At 48.0% G+C, this 19,631-nt stretch overlaps 5 protein-coding genes across 5 annotated transcripts; 2 read left to right on the top strand and 3 right to left on the bottom strand.

The window, feature by feature from the left end:
* Positions 1-362: 362 nt before the first annotated feature.
* On the bottom strand, positions 363-3,944 carry GGS25DRAFT_521167 (SNF2 family N-terminal domain-containing protein; the record flags this gene model as incomplete). The annotated part of the gene is made up of 2 exons (XM_049264009.1): positions 363-3,801; positions 3,940-3,944. 2 exons carry the CDS (start codon positions 3,942-3,944, stop codon positions 363-365), a joined length of 3,444 nt encoding a protein of 1,147 aa, XP_049118341.1.
* Positions 3,945-5,651: 1,707 nt separating this feature from the next.
* Positions 5,652-7,695, top strand: GGS25DRAFT_521166 (uncharacterized protein; the record flags this gene model as incomplete). The annotated part of the gene is made up of 3 exons (XM_049264008.1): positions 5,652-5,731; positions 6,025-6,090; positions 6,201-7,695. The coding sequence occupies 3 exons, from the start codon at positions 5,652-5,654 to the stop codon at positions 7,693-7,695; spliced, it is 1,641 nt and encodes a 546-aa protein (XP_049118340.1).
* A 453-nt stretch (positions 7,696-8,148) lies between these two features.
* Positions 8,149-9,593, bottom strand: GGS25DRAFT_488484 (uncharacterized protein). The gene is made up of 2 exons (XM_049260821.1): positions 8,597-9,593; positions 8,149-8,525 (listed from the first exon to the last, which is right to left on the bottom strand). Exons 1-2 carry the CDS (start codon positions 8,968-8,970, stop codon positions 8,420-8,422), a joined length of 480 nt encoding a protein of 159 aa, XP_049118339.1. The 5' UTR covers positions 8,971-9,593; the 3' UTR covers positions 8,149-8,419.
* A 2,507-nt stretch (positions 9,594-12,100) lies between these two features.
* Positions 12,101-13,566, bottom strand: GGS25DRAFT_488480 (beta-lactamase family protein). The gene is made up of 3 exons (XM_049260820.1): positions 13,389-13,566; positions 12,377-13,332; positions 12,101-12,306 (listed from the first exon to the last, which is right to left on the bottom strand). Exons 1-3 carry the CDS (start codon positions 13,471-13,473, stop codon positions 12,172-12,174), a joined length of 1,176 nt encoding a protein of 391 aa, XP_049118338.1. The 5' UTR covers positions 13,474-13,566; the 3' UTR covers positions 12,101-12,171.
* A 2,350-nt stretch (positions 13,567-15,916) lies between these two features.
* On the top strand, positions 15,917-18,409 carry GGS25DRAFT_257643 (glycoside hydrolase family 125 protein). The gene is made up of 5 exons (XM_049257256.1): positions 15,917-15,998; positions 16,073-16,426; positions 16,486-17,432; positions 17,551-17,872; positions 18,227-18,409. The coding sequence occupies exons 2-4, from the start codon at positions 16,112-16,114 to the stop codon at positions 17,822-17,824; spliced, it is 1,536 nt and encodes a 511-aa protein (XP_049118337.1). The 5' UTR covers positions 15,917-15,998; positions 16,073-16,111; the 3' UTR covers positions 17,825-17,872; positions 18,227-18,409.
* The last annotated feature ends 1,222 nt before the right edge of the window (positions 18,410-19,631 follow it).

Below are 19,631 nucleotides of genomic sequence, written 5' to 3'. Positions count from 1 at the left end.
GTAGGTAGGTAGGTAGGTAGGTAGGTATATTTTCAAGACACGGAGTACGCATGATTAGTATCTTCTCGTACATATATACAGCCAGCCATGCCCAGGTGAACACAAACATCATTTCCGTTAGACCGTACCTACCTAGGTACTCCTTGTGCATTCATTTCTCTTCTTGCGATTACACATCACCCCCCTAAAACAACGCAAGCAAGTCTTGTTGACTATGTACCAGTAAGCATATAACTCAACTCAACTCACCCACTTAGAAAACCGATCCTTTCCTATGTACGCCCCCCCTAGTCGATCTAGTGCCCTACCTACCAACATATCTACCATTTCCATTTCCATTTCCATAAGATCATGTCATTCCCTCACCACCGCCGCCCATAAACCGCGCTCTCGGGCTTCCGCGCATCCTTGCCGTGCTTGTTGCGCATAGTAGCCAAGCTAGCCTTGATGCGCTCGTCCTCCTCGAAGTCGGAGTCGCCTCCTCCGCGGCCGACGTGCTTGAAGAGGTCCATGATCTCCTTGAGACCGAGCTTGAGGCTCTCCTTGCGGGTGCCGCCCTCGATGGCGGCCTCGGCGAGGAGACGCTTCTTTTCCTGGAGCTCGAGGATGCGCTCCTCGACGCTGTTCTTCACCGTGAGCTTGTACACGATTACGTCGACGGTCTGGGTGAGACGGTGCACGCGGTCGATGGCCTGCTCCTCGACGAACGGGTTCCAGAAGGGCTCGAGGATAATGACGCGGCTGGCGGCGGTCAGGTTGAGGCCTAGCGCACCGCAGCGTAGGGAGCAGAGCAACACGCGCGTGCGCGGGTTATTTCGCAGGTTGTTAAGGGCCTCTTCACGCGCGTCGTTCTTCATACTCCCGTCGTAGCGCGTATATTTGATGCCCTCCTTGCGGAAGAAGGGTTCCACGAGATCGAGCATGCTTGTGAACTGCGAGAAGACGATGAACTTGTGCTCGTGGACTTCCTCGTGTAGGATGGTGATTAGCTGTCGAATCTTGGCAGACGCTAGGACGGGCGGTGTCTTTTCCATTCTGCGACCGGAGCGCGAGTAAACCACACTAGACTCTGAATCGGAATCAGTGTCCGAGATAAGTTCTGATTCAGAGATGCCAGAGTCGGACTCGGACTCGGACTCGGATTCCGAATCTGCATCCTCTCCATCGTCGTCACCGTCGTTGTCGCCGGCCTCTGTATCGTCATCCTCTTCATCGCTGTCTTCAAGTTTGACTTTACTCATCTCAGATTGAATTCCCGAAACGGACTCAAGGTCATCCTCGGAATCTGATGCTTCGATAGCCTTTCGGAGGTCTTCAGGCTTGGTATCGTTTCCGTCGTCTACAATGAAACTACTTAATCGACTACCATCTTGCGACTCTTCGTCCTCCGTATCTTCGGAATTGATGGTATCGGCATCGCCCTCGGCGTTCTCGTCGTCAGTACCGCCGGCCTTGCCAAGACGTAGTGGGCCTTGCTCGTCACCGGAAACTATCCAGTCGGCCTCTTCATCTTCATCATCGCTGTCTAGTACTGCACGACGATTCCTAGGCTTCCGCTTCTTCACGACCTGGACATCGGCTTCAGATTCGACCTGTTCTTCTACCACCTTTGGGAGCCTTTTCACTTTCTTGACCTTCTTGGCTTTCTTAACTTCTTTAGCCTTACTCTTCTTCTTCCTGCTTCTTATCTTTGGTGTCTTTAAATCGCCTCCGTTTTCGTAGTGCTTGAAATATTGGAGGTCTTCATAACAAGCTTTGCATTTATCTGTGCCGGGTTGACGCATTTCATGATCAAGCTCCCAGCCACAAATATCGCAATGCTTAACCTCGACATCTAGGCCACCGAGGAGATCCGCCAGGGCATCGACGTCAGCGTCGCCCTTCTTCGGTTTCGTCTCCTCGGACAGAGCGTCTTTATCCTTCTCAAGCTTGCCTTCCACTAATTTTGGATGGTCACAAGCCTGTCTTAGGCGTAGAAGCAGTACCAACGCACTGGCGTAGTTGAGCTTGTTTTTCATCATCTTTTCGATGCTCTTGTCTGTTCGTTGTTCCAACCTATCGTAGAATCGTCTCTCTGCAGGCGTGAACTCAGCCGCGACCGTCACTACCTTTCGCTCGGTGACCTTGAAGCTTGCAGTTGCGTCCTCCTTTCCGTCCTCGCCCTTCTTTCCAGTACTCAGAGCACCGGCCTCCTTGAGAATCTCTTTAGTTCTGCGCTTCATGAAGCATTGCAATAAGCCATGAAGACGGCGCATTGCAACTTCTCCCTTTCCATTCTTTATCGGGAGGTCGAAGTGGTCTTTCCATTCTCGGAGATCGTCGTAAGGTGCAATTCTGAGGAACTTGACCAAGCTCTGCAACTCATCTAAGTTGTTTTGCATCGGAGTACCCGAAAGGCACCAGCGATATATGCTTTGGAGTTCGCAGCAGGCTTTGGTGGCCTTGGCATTTCTGTTCTTGATGGTATGTGCTTCGTCCAAGATGACGCGGTACCAATGCAGGCCGAAACAGCCGACCTTGTGAGTTTTTGTGGTGTGACTGAACTCTGATACTAAAATCTGGTAGGTGGTGATAACCACGTCGTATTTACGGAGATCCTCGAATCGTTTCGTCCGCTGTGGCCCGTGATGCACAAGGACCTTCATCCTGTGAGATTCAGTCACCCTCTCCTTCAGTTCTGCCTCCCATTGGCGGATGAGAGCCAGAGGTGCAACAACCAGCGTTGTCTTCTCGACCCCTGGGAATTTGTCTGCGGGTTTCTGGTTGATCAGAATAAGGGATATGGACTGCAAGGTCTTTCCCAAACCCATATCATCAGCAAGAAGGCCACCCTTGGGTACCTTTCCTTTTTTGACAGGGCCTAATTCACGACCTTTCATCCACTCTACTCCTTCGACTTGATGCGGCAGCAGTCGAACGCTAAGACCTTCGATATGGGCCTTATCTTCACCGTCTTTTGCCTGTACACCTTTATCTTCCTCGTCCTCCATAGAGCCTTCAAGTAGAGCCTTGATATCTGCAGCAGCCTTCTTCGGGTCAACATATGTTGAGAAAACGCCAGGTTGGCTGTATCTGGAGATGGGATCACCGCCTGAGATTGATATTGGATTGCTGGCCGATCCTATTGGGCCTGGCATGGTATCGAATACTGGACCCGGTGGTGGCTTTTTGTCCTTATAAGTTGGCTGCAGCGGACCACTAATCCGCTGCGGCCGGTGGTGTTCTGGACGGTTCTTTGGCTGGATGAAGAGATTGGCATATTTGTCCTCCATGTTTCCTGACAAGGCTCGTGATTTTACCGCGGGTGGCCTGGGGGCGGCATTCGCAGTGGAAGAAGTGGCGGGGTTTACAGAAGTGAAGCCCATACTCGTGCTTGAGATCTCCCGTACGTCGTCATCGGACTCAGTCGATTGGTTTGGGACATTGTTATGTTTACCATTGGATCCCAGGGGACGCAGTGGCACCTTGGGAGGGGCTTGCTCTTTGACCATGGTGGAATATTTCTGGTGAGGCCGTTTGATGGTACCAGTCACCAGCCAACTTTTTAGCTCCTCGTTATTCTCCCGAGTCCAGAAACTGCGCTCGCTGGGTCTTTTATTTTGTTGTAGATTTCGGTGTCGGTGTTGTGGCTTGGGTGGATTAGGCTGGGATCGTTTGGTTCGGGTAGGAAAACGGTCTATTTCGGTGAATTTCTTCTGGACCCAACCGGTGGTCTGTGTGTGGTGAGGCTCGTGGAAGTCCGATGTGTCGGTCGACTTGAAGTCGTTCCTTGGCTGGACTCCAATGTGGTTACCCGGCTTTCTGTATTAGATTGTGAGTATATGCATATGTAAGGTATGTACATAACATTGAAGTAGGTAAGGTAGAGAGAGATCTTAAGACATGCAGCTATTAAATGAAAGATGTGGGTGCACAAGATTCGTGGATGGGACAACGGACCTCATGGAAAGCTGGGGTAAGATCCACGATTACTAGGCGAGGCAGGCAATGAATGTTCTGGAGAAGCAAAGCGAAGTAGGTGGATGTCCTGGAGAAGTGGAATAGGGTTGTTTTTACATGCTGTATAATTGTTGGTTAATTGTTGGTTGTCGGGGATGTTCAGTGTTGATTGTTTGTTCAGTTCAAGTTCCTCTGCCTAAAAGATGAGTTATGATAGATCATTGATGATAGGTTCTTGTTTACGTCTGCAACCAATGACATAGTAGTTCGTCTGGCCAACCACATTGCACCAACACTTGAAAAAAAATAAAAAGGATTATCTTTATCGCTTGTTTGTGTGTAACATGAATCTGATGTTATACTTGAGCCACAAATATTTTAGGTAATTCAGCCACATGGTACTTTTTTTCTTTTTTTTTTTTTTACTTTTCCAACCACATCCAAAATGATCCAAGTACATGATTGTATCACTGCTACGGTACTAGGTACTAGGTGCATCTAGTACAGGGCTCATCCTTGCCAGTAGGAATTGTTCGATGGAAGTTCCCGAATTATTCGATTCCAAGGTTGTCGCAAAAATGCCGATGTCAGGTGTTAGCGTGAAGCCACCTACATAGTACTATGTAATTGTGTCTTTGAGCATTAAGGTGAGACAATAATCTCGGCCTTTACATATTGTACTGTACAATACACTACACTACAATACAATATTATACATCGCCTCCTCAATCCGACAATCCCCTGAAAATCTTGCTCAGCTCTTTCAGCCTTCACATCCATTGTAATCCATCTCCGGTTAGACGGCTTCAGCTAACATGGCAGCCTAGAGCTTTACGGCTGTCAATTATCATGTATTACAGTATTACATACATACATTTACAATCGAATTAAGAGCGCTGAGATATACATTAGTAGGTGTAATAGGTATGGTAGGACCAATATGCTTGTCTTGTCTCACTATACTGTTAGTATTTTACCTACCCCTTTACCCAACTTGATTTTTTATTTTTATTTTTGTTCTTATAATTTTTTTTTCTCTTCATATCTTTTTACTCAGGTGGCCAGGGCCTGCCTTGCTTGTCTTGCTTGTCTTGCTTGCCTTGGCTGTTAGTTATCTCGGTTTCGCTTTCATTCTTCCCCTCCAAACTTGAAAGCCCCTGTCTCTTCTTTTGTCTCTCCACGTTTCCTCCCAATTCCCGATGCCATCAACTTGAATTGATCTTCTCGGCTATTCTCAGTTGCATTCAATACTATGTAATATGTATGTTATATGCTGTATGCTGTACACTTGTTATGCATTAACCATAGGTACTACATACATGGTATTAACAGCCGCTTCATAATGTGGCAAGATTGGCAAGATTGGCAAGATCGCCGATAAGTAATGTCACCTACCTGATCAGATCTTGCTTACCTACATAGTAGTAGCTTTGCCGGGGATGATACTGTCGCGCCAGGTGTTTGCTCGCTACTGTACCTAGAGTTACCGGGTATATATGAGAGACATCGCAGTGTTACCATTCAAAACTGACTACTACCCATCGCTTTACTTCCTCTTCTCTCCCTTCCTTCAAGTTGTTTAACCTCAAAGCTGTCGTGCCACCAATAACCGTCAGTCAGTCAGTCCGTTTGTCTGTCTGTCCGTCCGTCTATCTATAACCAGAATATATCCAAGTCTTATTCCATGCCAAGGTGACATTCAATTTGTCGAGATGGCCACCCCTAGTGGCCAGAATAGCTGGGCCACTGCCGACGACTGGGCCGCCCAAAGACCCTACATCACCACTCTTTGGTATGTACTACATTTGATCTTGAAGCATTTTGGTTATTATTTTTTTTATCGCACCTACCCTTTACCTAGGAGTAGACAAGTATTGCATTGACATGTGCGCTGACTATTCGCAGTACGTTGAACCGCAGCATCATACTTGTGATCACATTGTTTTTGCGTTTACGTCTCCGTTTCCTTTTTCAGTTGGTCATTGTGCCATAACTTCCTCTTATGGTCAAGGAAATCATTGTGAATGGGTCGATTGGGAATCGTCTTCTCTTGATAGCACATGGATTAACATGCCCATTAGACAGGGATGAAAATAAGACGTTAAAAGAGATCATGCATATAATGCAGGAGAAGTATCAATTCTTCGCCACGTGAGTACCATTTAGCTACCTATCACATAGTCCTTACATATAGTCCTGCATTTAGCTCTAAACATTGTCGTACATCCATTGGCTGCTCAGCTAATTCACTACTTATCAAGCATGAGGATGTACAAGGCACGATTTCAAAAGTGGGGGATCGAAAAGAAGATCAAGGCTGAAGAAGCCGTCGAGATCTTTCGCCAGCAGACGGCCCGCGCTGCAGAAGGGAAACCGACCGTCGCATATATCAGGGGTAGGCGAGTTGACCCGGACCGCCTCCAACGATATCGTTATCGTGCAGCACCGCTTGTATCTGAGAAGATCATGCACGCCGAAAAAGGGGGTGATGAAGATACAAAGTCTTCAAGAGTAAGCCAGATCGTCTGCAGAACGCCGTCGCCGTCGCCGTCTCCTGATACGGCCGATTCAAATTTATCCATTTCACCTCGTCTAGAAGAACCTACCGAGCTAAGGATACCGCACGAATGCATGCAGATTCTTCGAAATTTTATTCATGGTGCTTTCGATGGTGGTTTGTGGCAGATGGCGTCAGAGGGGGATCGTGCCGAGATGAGCGGTGCATTCACATGGCAGCATTACGTAGCTTCGTCGCAAGGGCTGATCAGGCATGGCCGAGTAAAAGAAGGCTTTTCGTTGTTGGGGATGTGTTTTGACCATTATAAGCAGCAGCTGCAACGGCCAGACTCCATGTTCTGGCTTGCCACTTATAAATGTGCAATGGTCCTTGCTAGTCAAAATCACCGGCTCGGGGACGCTTTTATCGACTATGCGTCGAAGCTCACGTCACTGATGCTACCCCCGGGGCATCCATTCAACCAGCTGTGGTCGCGGGTTACAGTCACCGGTATGACTGGAATTCAAGGCCATGCGGGAGCAATATTCGAATCCTATCTGGACATGTGGGGGCGCCATGTCAACTCGACTGAGACGAACACTACCAATGACGTTCAGGGAGCATTCGTATTTATTCAACTTCACTGCACGGGGCTCCTTTCGTTCAATTTGCTCGAGACTGTTATTCAGGGCATGATAGCCGGGCGGGCGATCTCGAGAGAAGCCGCAGAATTCCTCCTCCAAGAAACCAAGTTCCGGCTGGCTCTGTCTTGTCTTACGATGCGACGGTTGAAGAAGGCGGAGACCGTTACTCAGGACATAATATCGTGGCTCGAATTACAGCCATCAAGCTCTTATCCGGACCTTCGTTGCAAAGCTGCATGGTTGATGTTTGAGGTCAAAGAACGTAGGGGAACTCAAGCAGAGGCATTACGTGCGGGACATGATCTATTGAAAATATCACAAGATATATACGGCCCAGCACACATACAAACCCTTGAAGCAATGTCGGCCGTTGAGAAGTACTGCAGAAAGATCGGTGCCACGAAGGGAGCCGAACAGATGAGTCGAGACTTCGAGGGCAGATGGCGCACCTTCCGCAGAATGGCGGACTCACGGAAAAACTTCCCACAAGAGATCGACCAGCCATGGTATTATCGGTCAATCGAGTTGGGCGAGAAAGTAGAAAAGGTACAGGAAACGGTCGACATGTTCGAACGTTGCTTGAAACTCGCCGACGATTCTCCCCGAGTATCATGAAAGCCAATCGCAAACCGAATCACCAATGATAGGAGACCGCAGACAGCCTCCATAGCTCGAAGGCCTTGTGGTAAAGCTTCCGAAGGCCAAGCAACCCAGTGCTTGAAGACTCGAAGATTACGTCCAAACTACGGAATATAAACCTACCACAAATACCCGCAACAAACCTATATACCTAGTAGTCTAACCTAGAGTCATGACTTGATCAGATCATCCACCTCGGTCAATTTATCTATCAGTTCAGCGCCAAGTTCTTGCACGAAGTATAAAGGCTCAATTGGGATATCTCGCCCAACTGGACATGGGCTTCGCGGGTATCAAGGACCATACTTAGTATATATCTTGTAAATAATCAGTACTAGATATAGGTACATTCAACTGTCACATATCTTGAGGTCTACGATGTAACCAGATAGTCAAATGAAGATAAAGCACAAGCAGATGCGCGAAGTTTGCATATAAAAGTATGTATGGCATGAATTAGATTACATTGATGCTGTCGAACGCTGAAATCAATGATGTATGCTAAGGTCTAAAAGTGTGTGTACGTCTCTATATAAATGATGGTGCTCCGAAGAGCAGGCAGCCCCGTTTTTTTGTATCTCCGTAAGCCTTCATAAAGACTCGCTCGTTATAAAAAAAGTTCTCATCCGCGTCGTATTACATGAGTAACTTGGCTGTTTGTCGCCTGCCGAGGTAGGCGGCAAACATTGGGCGCACCCATCTAAGCGAGGTGGAAGGTGGCGTCCGCGACCTGGCTGCAGACCTCGGTGTCCTGGCCACCGGAGCGGCAGTTGACGGGGACGACGCTCTCGCCGCTGAAGCCGGCACTGTGATGGCTTGTTAGTACTTGATGTCGAGGGAAAAGATGGAAGGAAGGAAGGAAGGGGGGAAAACTTACGCAGTGCCAACCTCGTGGTAGATGGTGACAGCGAAGCTGTTGGAGTCGGCGCCGGCGGCGACGCGGAAGCGGTACTTGCCGTCGGCGCAGTTGATGACGTCGGTGGGGAGGCCCTGGACCTTGTCGAAGCTGGCAAGGCAGGTGAGGTCGGTGGCGTCGCGGCCGGTGAGCTTGAAGGAGATGCCGTCGATGTTGCCGGCGGAGGCGCCGTCAGCGCCGACCTTGTGGGCGGAGAAGCTCTTGATGGTCACGTCCTCGCCGGAGGCGGGGGCGGCCTGGCCAGCTGGGTAGCCGGTGTTGCCGGTGGTGTAGCCGGGGGCAGCCAGGGCGCTGGCGCCAAAGAAGAAGGTAGCGGCGGCGGCGGTGAAAAGCATCTTGATGGTGTTGGTTGGGTTGGGAAGTTTTAGAGACTTGAAAAAAGAGTGTTGAGAGTTGGTAAGGAGTGAAGTGAGTGAGTTGAGTTGGGCTGATTGATTGTTGGATGAGGATGAGAGTGAGAAGGGAAAGTGAAATCTACGACGACTTCGCGATGTCTTTATAATCGTAGCTGAGGGCGACGTTTGAGCCCTGACGATGGACGAAGTGGATATCCCTTTCTACCTTGCTACCCTTGTGTGTCCGGGTAGAGCTCTCGCGAAGCTGTTTTCGTTTGCCACGATGCCATAGCACACATAGTAAGATGGGATCGACGTCATTGCATGAAGTTGTAATGTTACCTAATACACACACATAGCCTATGAGCCCTATGAGCTCTTCTTTGAGGCTGTGGAAACAATGTGGATGATTGCCAAGCTGTCGGGACCACCGCCCCCTTTTGCAGCCAATACCGGTTTTGGTAGCTTTGTGGGGAAAATACGAGCCGCTACGCATTGGCTTTCTTTCTTTCTTCTCCAGCTCTTTTTTTTTTTTTTTTCTTTCCTTTCCACCTTCGCATTCTTACCGCTGGTGGTGTCAGAACGTTAAAGCACGCCAAACGGTTCCAACCAAAGGGGGGAGGGTCCCGATCTAGGTAAGTGATGCAAATCCATTTATCTGATTGATTGGATCGACCTGCGTGCCGAATCGTCCACACCCCGTTCCAGTCTAGCCGCTCGTATTGGGAAGGTGTTTAAGGCGCCCGACTTTTGATTGCCGGCATAACTATCTCCACTGCTACCTACGTATGTTGTATTGTATGCTTGCCCAGAGTTGCTTAACTTGTAGCCGCCTTGCCGCCTAACCTCTTCCCGAGCTGAAAGTCAGAACGTGATGATCCGATTTGAGCTACTGGGTTCCATAAGTACTATGTCGTAAATTTATACATACATAGTTAGGCGCGACAAGTCATTGGCTTGGAGGAATTACCTAACCTAGCCTGGACTACTAGCAACAGCACTGAGGCGATTTGGACAGGAGCTAATACTTCGTCACCGTCATACCTACAAAAGACAAAGACGCTCGAGAATACGAATAACTACTAATCTAATCTTTGAGCGTTGCTGGATTCGTAGTAGTTGGTGCCTATTCATAGTTACTTAGCTAATATGTGACGTTGACTTTTGGTATTAGTTATTAGTAATTCTATAACCAACGGGCACCGTGAGGTCTGTGTCTACCTCCATAATACAGTGATATACACTAGGTTAGGAGAATGCGCTACACAAAATGGCACGTTACCCCAGCCAACTAATAATACTACATGCTCTAGGGCTGTAACTTACCAATGTACTGGGTATTAGTTGAAATTACTACGTGCCTATTGTTCTCAATGTTTCTACACGTGTAGTTGATCCTTTCCAGCCCTAGGTAGAGGTTGCGGCTCTTGAATCCTGATGGAGATTTGTTAATCCACGCGTTTTATCCCTGTTATACCCCTTGTTATACTCATTTAGGTATTGGGCTGGGGAACCTTCCATGCACATCTCTTCTATAGTGTACATAGTAGTGTACATAGTAGGTATATGTATAGTGTAGTTACATAAATCTCAGCCATCACCAGCCCAATAGATGTTGCTGGCAGCCATGATCTACACTTGAAGCATCCACAGACCGTTCTAGTCGTGGCCCAAGTGGCTATCGTGACCATTGAAGTCAATATAATGAATTGCTATGGAGATTAGGTAATCGAGGTTGGACGAAAATCTCCTGAGAACACGAGGTTTCAACACCTAGCATACATTTATTAAAGTACTGCTGTACGGTGTGTCTACATACCGTATGTTGGGGAATGGCTAGGCTAATTAGATATTCCTTCAATCACGATGGATTCAATTTGATCTGCAAAGTATCTGACAAAGTGTAACCTGGGCACCCCTTCGACTTCACCCTCAACAACTCTGCCCTACCCGTCTTCATCGTTGGGCTAGTTCTAACTACCTAGTTGTGAAATTCTTCATTCTGGTTCGGAAACCCATGAAGCCGAAGAATTGAAAGCCCTCCGGGTAGCTTCCGGGTAGTGCAATATCAGGCCTTCTATTGCATTAATCCTAGGATGGCGGCGACGTGTGAGAACCCGCGATGTCCTGGGATTTTAGAACAACCCGGATGGCCCGACCAAACTACGCCCATTGTATAAAATCGATAACTTTATCAAGGCGTGCACGATGGGCTGAGAATCGAATATACTGTGGGGTTGGGGGTGTTCTAGACGGTGACAACCACATGATCGTCACCGTCATATAACGCTTGTGCTATTATGAACGGCTATTAGAGATCGAGCTAGCATTTCCCCGTGTGGGCTTCATAGGTACCTATCCAATAAGCTATTTAGTTTCGGTAGTTGAAGAGATGTGATTAGATAATGAATCAGCTCTACGTCCTTCTCACCCGGTGAGGCTCACCGGCACTTCAATGGGTAAAAACTTCCCTTGCCTACTGTACCTCCAGCTTGTAGGTTCGTGGCATTCAGCTCACATCCCTGTGTCTCAAGCATTGTCGAAGGTTTCGCCAAGTTGCTTTAGAAAAATAACTTTTGTGCGTTGGAAGACGTCCCATGCTTTGGGCAAGGCGGCTGGCTCACACAGTCACACTTAACGTCTAGTTACCTATAGCCCACAATAGAGCAGCAGACTTTCACATACGACCATAGGATTTGGAAAACTCGGGATCCCGTCCGCTCTCCCATAGATAAGCCAGATACCGCCAGATCAGTAGTTGGGTCGGTGACGACCAGCGAATCCCTGGTGTTGTATGTTTTTTGAAGTTTTTTGCATGTTTCTTCACTCTTCCTTCTTTTTTTCGGTTACCCCTTTTTCGTACATACTCACCATGCTGCTGCTTCTCTGTACACGTAATCCATGCTTCTTCTCATTGTCAATAACTTGGCAGGGCGGTCGTGTTGTTTGCTGTTATTATGGATGAGTCATTGCTCAGTCTCAACCACATATCCACTATCCACTAGCCAAGGGGCCAGACGACTTTTAGCGCCAGCCTGCATATTTTGTCTCAGATCTTTTGCCTTGTAAAGCGAAGGAGGTCTCAGACCAATAGGCTATTTCAATGTAAGCTGCCATGAAGGCATTTGGTGGTTTTGAACTGGTATTAACTATATATGATTATATATGCCTTTTGGTAGATATGATAATCTTACAAAAGGTTCAAGTCAAGACAACTTTCCCAGCTCTTCGATAGACATCAGCCTGGAATGCATCGATCAGTGTCCTCATTCTTTGATCTGACGGGAGAACTTGGGCACCGAAGATGCCGCATACACCAGTCGAGCGGTCAATGAACTAGGATTCAGTCATCAGTAGATGTTTGGCATCACGGGTAGACGTGGACTATAGTAAGGCTCATTCATACCCAGTTGAGACTCGCCGCACCTCCCCACATCAACGCCCCCTTTCGCCAATACTCGTGGTTGTCTCCCACAACGAGCAAGCCACCAAGGCCATAGTCGCGCTCGTTCGGCGGAGAAGGAAACTGCATCTTCATCTCCGGCGTTTCCAGGAACTGGTCTAACGCCTGCTTGCTCGCGGGCACCAACTGGGGCTGGAACATCATCGCGGTGGTTTCCTTCTTCAATAGCTTCTCGTCATCCATAAGCAGCGAGTAGAGGATGCTGAAATAGTCAGGCATGCTAGCAAACAGCCCGTGCCCTCCATAGGGGACCTTGAGCCCAGTAGCAACTGTCGGGACTTCAGGCTTCTCTACGGCAGGCCCTTCGGGGTCGCCGCGATACGCCATTGGCACTTGTCGAGCCTTGATGCTGGGATGTAGGTCAGGAAAGAACGTAGAGCTGTCGGCGCCTAGTGGCTCCCAGATATTCTTTCTCGTGTAGTCTTCCAGAGACAGCCCACTGAGTTTCTCGACGACCTGCCCTACGCGATCGAGGCCGCTGCCGTATTCCCAGCCCTCGCCAGGCTCGAATAGCAGAGGTAGGTCGAATGAGTCGTCGACTGAGTCCTTTGTTGGCGGCCCCTTTTTCTGCCACGCTCGGACCTTGCCAAGGCCTTCGTGGAAGAAGTGGTACCCGGCGCCAGAGCTGTGGGTGATTAAATGGCGCAGTGTGATAGGATTCCGTCGTTCCCGCACCGTTGGGGTTCCATCCTCGGCCACTGAGGTGAGGACGCCTTGTTTTGCAAAGGACGGTAGCAAGGGCGAGATATCTTCATCGAGCGTGACTAGACCTCTTTCGACAAGTTGTAGTGCGGCAATTGTCGTTGGGAACTTTGTCATGGACGATATTTCCATGACTGTGTCTAGATGGTATGGCGTTCCGTTCTCTGACGAAAATGCCTTGGAGTAATTGACTTTGCCTTTGGTGGAGGTCAGTTGCGTAGGAATATACAACGTTGATTGTTGTTGGACCTACCGCCCTTGTCTCTGGCAATCACCACGATTCCGGGCGCGGTGTCATCTTTGACAGCAGATTCTAGCAGGGTGTCTAACAAGGTCATCCTTTTAAAGTATGTGGTGGTTGCCGTGTTATAGTTACGTGATCTGTTACCTTCCACGTTTGATATGCCAGTATGTATCTTTATATAATTTCATCATGCCTTTTGGCAAAGAAACGCATCGTAAGCACTACTATGGACTAAATACACTACCAAGTACGTACCTATTGTAAACGAGACTCCGAATGACTCTTTGCCGTGGTGCGGCTGATAGTGTGGGGCCTTTAGGGGGTGCGTTTCCTTTCTCCACGAGGGAGACTTATACTACTGTATCATATCACTGGAATGATTTTGAAATGGTTCTTAAATGATTATATTGATCTAATTATTAGTAGCTTGTTAGAATTATACACTAATATATGCATTCTTTTGCAGGCGTGTAGTAGCAGCTTATTCTGATCGTGGCGTTGAAAAAGGGGTTTGATTCAAATGATCGTATGCGTAAGATTTTACCGCTACACTAAAGGCTGAATAATTGATCCTTAGTATTTGTCTCTAGTTTATGTCAGTATAGATGTCTAACAGTGTGCGTGAAAGAGGTTGACTTGAGGCAATGAACCCTCTAGAGTACAAGTACTGAGATTAAAGATAATATGGCGAGAAAGAACGGAAAATATCTAGGTAGCATTTAAAGAAACATAGCTTCACTATACCTAGTATTCATGGCGTTGTAACAGACGGTTGGTTTATGTCTAAAGATTTATGTGATAGTAGATAGGTTACTACTTTTTTTGAAGTACAGTACATTTCGACGATTTTGGAATTTAGGTGTAGACGAATAGCAAATCAAAAATTATATTACCACAAACCCCTAATTTTAAGCAAGGAAATAAACAATGAATCAACGTTGAGCGAGGCTTGCTAATGAAAGTTCAATGAGTTTGTTGCATGGACTACTCCGCCAAAAGGGTGGTGGTATAAGCCAGAATGTTCTTTAAGCTAATATCTGACAAAAATGGCTTTGCTACACGCAATCAGGGGCGTACGTCTTCTCTCGGCATACTTAATCGATAACCCTAGCTTAAGTCGAGGTGTTTCAACTTCAGCTGCCACCTAGCATCTGCTTGTGTCTCTAAATCTATTCATAGTGACTAGTATTTCACCATTGCAACGAAGCTTGAGGCGTGGGGGCAGGATAAATATTCTCCTAGTTGTGAATCGTGTGACTGTATCACGATGGGACCTCAATCTATATATGGCCACTACACAAACTGGCACAAAGATGAGGCTGTGCCGCCAGCTATCGTTGAGTTCATGCTGTATACCTTCTACAGCATACTTACCCCTATACTTAGTCATCTATCGGCTTCGTCTCTCGTTTCATCCTCTGCAAGATGTCTTCTATAAATATGTCCACAGTTCTATCTTCCTAGGCTTGGCCTTTACTAGAGGAGTGTCCCTAAGCGTCGATGCGTCTTAGAATAGTATCGAGAACAAAGACTAATGTAGCTCAATATTATGGACATGGATTTACAGCACAGGTGATGGCGATAATTATGAGTAGTAAAGACGACCTTCACATGCACTCAACAGATGTAGACAGTAGGGCTAATACCATCGTCACTTAGCCGTTAGCTACTACGGTAACCACCTAGAATACAGAAATCCAAGGTGATTTATACCTATTCAAGGAAAGAAAGAGTGACTGGTGTGCCACTATGACCGTCGACTGCAACGAGACTTAGAGTGGTCCTGCCGACTATGTCCGTTGCGGTGAGTCCGATGATACACAATCAGCCACGTACTTCGCCGACACCGTGAGAGGATACGGCAAAGGAGTCGAGGATCTGAACGCGAACATCCACCCTTGCGCCAGACATCTCTCCGTTGCCACCATTCTCATCATAAACTCCATCAATCTTTTATCTAGTTGGACGATTATTCAGATACCAAGAACGTGACCAGGCATATCACTGGCGCCGACGCGGTTCCAGGCAAGAATGCAGTGAAATGGAACGCAAATGGCTATGATGAGTATGAAATTAGTATTTAAGGCCTGGACTAGGCAACTTGAATGCACTCATCGGGCGTATTAAGGCTTGAGACTTGTTTGATTAAAGATGGCTTAGGATCTGTGACTCTGTGAGAGAGCAAACACAGCTTAATTTATACATTTCAGGGGGCCACTTGGAGATGAGCATTCCAGGACTTCCAGGATACCTACTAACCTTACTATAGAGCCTCACGAGTGGGGAAGTGCTGATCATACAGTATTTCCCCTCAAAGAATGCACCGTCGTATCCCGCGCCCAAGCAAGCCAGGCAAGGCATGCTTCCCCCCGCATTCTCTTTGACCTATTTCGGCTGCATCCCTTGTTAATCTCATAAACTACTAGGTACTATAATCATCGCTTTTCAAATTTCACGTCATATGCCCATCTGTATGCAAGGGCCGTAAACAAGAAATTACTCCAGAGTCCCGATTCATCAACAAACAGTGTAACACATGGCCTAGCTCGGCCTCCATCTCGGCCTTGGTCTACAAGTCACGGCCTGGAAGTGACAGACAGATGGATTCAAATATTACTGGTCTCTCGCTCTTTTCTTTCTGCAATGTTCCTGACCACTCGCGCCTGTATGCTCACATCTGCCCATACTTGGAGTTACCTCCAAAGTTGTCTCTGCTACCAGACCTAGCCACAATGACTTCTCTACTCGTGCTGTTTGGCCTCTTTTCAGCTCTCCCTCATACCATTTCGGCGCAATGTCCGAATTATGACAGTTATGCCACCACAAGACATGAGCCCTTCTCAGACGGAAGATACCAGCTTTCATACCAGAGGCCAACACCAGAATGTCGTAAATTCAATATTTCCGAGGTTGAAGACACCATTGATGAAATGAGAGAACAAGTCAAAGACCCAGATCTATTCCGGTTGTTTGAAAATGCCTTCCCCAACACCTTGGACACTACCGTGACGTGGAAGGGCTTTGCGGCAAATGACTCGAGTGAAGAGGTACACTGATATGTCCGTCCGTGAGCAAAGTCCAAACTAGTATATTAACCCCATTACAGCTCACCTTCATTACGACTGGGGATATTGTAGCCATGTGGCTCCGGGACAGTGCAAACCAGCTACGCAGTTACAAGTCGTTACTAAAGGCCAGCGACTCTCCCGACTCGCTAGCATCTCTGTTCCGCGGTGCGATTAACCTGCAGGCACGCTACATTCTCCGGAACCCCCACTGCAACGCGTTCCAGGCGCCCACGGAGTCCGGGCTCCCACCGGAAGACAACGGGTACGCCGACACGGACCAGGTGCGGCCGCCCTACAACACGAGCTTCGTCTTCGAGTGCAAGTACGAGCTCGACTCGATCTCGGCCTTCCTGCAGCTGTCGCACGACTACTACGAGCAAACCCAGGACGCCGCCTTCTTCGGCAAGTTCCAGTGGATCGAGGCGATCAAGACAGTCCTCAGCACCACCGAGGCCCTCCTCATCGGGACGTACGCCGACGACGGCTCCGTCAACGACTCGCCGTACACGTTCCAGCGGACCGCCACCAGCGCGACGGAGACGCTCTCCAACACGGGCGCCGGGAACCCCGTCAAAGCAGGCACGGGGCTCGTGCGCAGCGCGTTCCGGCCCTCGGACGACTCGACCATCTACCAGCTGTTCGTCCCGGCCAACATGCAGTTCTCGAGCTACCTAGGCCGATGCGCGAGGATCATGGCGGCGCACGACGGCGAGCTCGCGGGGCGCATGGCGGCGTTCGCGGCGAGCGTGCGGGCCGGCATCGAGGCGCACGGCAAGGTGCGGCACCACGTGTTCGGCGAGATCTACGCGTACGAGATCGACGGGTTCGGGTCCAGCAACCTGATGGACGACGCGAACGTCCCGAGTCTCCTGGGCGCGCCGACTCTGGACTATCTGGACAAAGACGACGAGACGTATCGGAATACGAGGAAGTTCGTGCTCTCGACGTGGAATCCGTATTACATGCATGGGCCATTGCTGAATGGGTACGTCAGTTTTTTTTATTTTATATATGATGAGAAATGATAATTCGAACGCAGTAATAGTTTATGGCTTTTGATTTGTGGCACGGTCAACTAATTGTTTTTTTTTTGGCAAATCCAGTACGGGCGGTCCACATGTCGGGCCCGGAAAAGCGTGGCCGATGTCCATCATCACGTCACTCCTGACTTCGGACGACGATAGCGAGATCGTCGCGGGCCTGCACATGCTGGTCTCGTCGACTGATAGGCTGGGGCTGATTCACGAATCGATAGACACGTTTAATGCGTCGCAGTGGACCCGCGAGTGGTTCTCCTGGGCCAACGGCTTGTTCGGCGAGATGCTGTTGGAACTGAGGGATAGGAAGCCTCATCTACTCGAGACGAGCTTCCAGTAATAGTTAAAGTACCTAGGTTAGGTGATTAAGTCTCGGAGTGTAGATAGGGTGAGTGGATATAAAATTCATATATCTATTTGGTATTTGGGTAGGAGGTTAGGTATATATTTATCTGCCCAGCCCAGCAGTATCTACCCAAGAGCCTGGTAAATTTAACATATTCAAACACTTGTAAAGCTGTTAGTCGACACAAGAATCACTCAGGCGGCTGAAAACTTATTTTTACACAGCGACCGAGTGACTGTCTCGCAACACTGGCGTCAGCACGTCGCTCTCATATGATATCGAGCAAAGCAACCCAATAGCACAAATTACATTTATGTAATGCGAAATGCAACGAATCTGTCTAGTTATGTTATCAAAAGGCTTCCTAACGCAGGAACAATCTAACGAGTAGCATAGATGGACATGACTTCGGGACTTTTTCTTCATTTACTACCTACCTACCTACCCAGGAGGGTTGTTCCCCAAGGTCGTATCTACGTAGGTGGTAAGATGATAAACCGGTGTAAATGTGACGTACTGACAATTTGCAATAATGTCTGGCGAGATAAGGATGATATGTAGAGGAAAAGAAAAATGCCAGGCTGCTGCAAGTAAGATAGTAGCGATTCCTACCTAGTGGGCGGTGGTGGTAGGCAAACCAAGTCTGAGTGTATGTCGGTTTACCAAAGAGAGGGTAAAAAAGGGGGGGTGGGTATGTGTTATTCTGGGCTGGCGAATGACACACATACCTCTCAAGCTTTCCCTTTCTCCTGGTTAGCCAGCAAGGTGTTATGCTATACTAGTATGTACAATACAATGCCTACAAGGTGACTAGAGTCTAGAGGTATCCATAGCTACGGCAGCGATTGTTCTCTTTTGTCTATTTGTCTCGGTAGCTTGGGCAGTGTGGAGATGGCTTGCAGCAAGCCCTGCCGATGTGCGTGGCCCTGCGCCTGTGGCCTGGCTAGCTGCAGTTCTTTGTGGGCGGCAGCTAACTAATAGCAAGACGTCAAAGGGGGCTCCAACCCAGGCACGGGAGAGGCAAAAGTCAACTATGAGTAAGGAGATGTAGGTAGGTACCATTGAAATCCATGTAGGCAGGTAGCTGCCTGGGGGGGTTGCCTAGGTATGTATGTAGCTTTGGGAGGTTCGATCAATCAGATCAAGGAGAAGACTTAGCTGCAAGCTTCCGTCGTCCACGTTTTCGCAACTCATCGATCAATCCCTCCTTTCTCACTGGTCGTTCGTTCGATCTCTTTGAACAATCCTCGATGGGACATGTCGCATTTAGGCCCGCTTTTTTTTTCACAGAACCGATGGATAGTTCCCGGAAATATTAAGTATGTAGGTCGACCTAGCTGCCTGGGAGAAGTTGGAGTCTTTTTGGTTTTAGTTGAAGGTATTATTTTGACTCATCACGATGGAGATGATGGATTGACGATAGTGACACTTTGCTGTTTACACTTTAGTAGGTAAAGAGGACTGTAAGAGAGTAGAGTCAGTAGACTGGGAATATTATTATGTACCTAATTGATACTACTAGGTAATACAATAATAACTAACTAGTTATGTACTAATTTACAATTTGCAATTTACGATGCCAGTTGTACAATACAAGTCGTTTACAACGCTAACTGTAAAAGAAATAGCTAACATGATTATTCGTCATAGGTAGCCAATAAACGGTTCTTATTCTGGTCTATGCTAAAAGTGTTAGGGCCTGTAGAAGTACATGGTACTGTGCCTACTGGAGGTAAGGTTGAATCAATGTTCTTATCAGGCGGTCGGCTCGTCATCCTATCTTTTTATCTTCGCTTCGGCT

The sequence above is a fragment of the Hypoxylon fragiforme genome (genome assembly GCF_022984875.1).
Source record: "Hypoxylon fragiforme strain CBS 206.31 chromosome Unknown GGS25scaffold_4, whole genome shotgun sequence".
Lineage (NCBI taxonomy): Eukaryota > Fungi > Ascomycota > Sordariomycetes > Xylariales > Hypoxylaceae > Hypoxylon > Hypoxylon fragiforme.
Note: the sequence above shows the minus strand (reverse complement) of the source record. Positions and strands in the feature narration are given on the sequence as shown.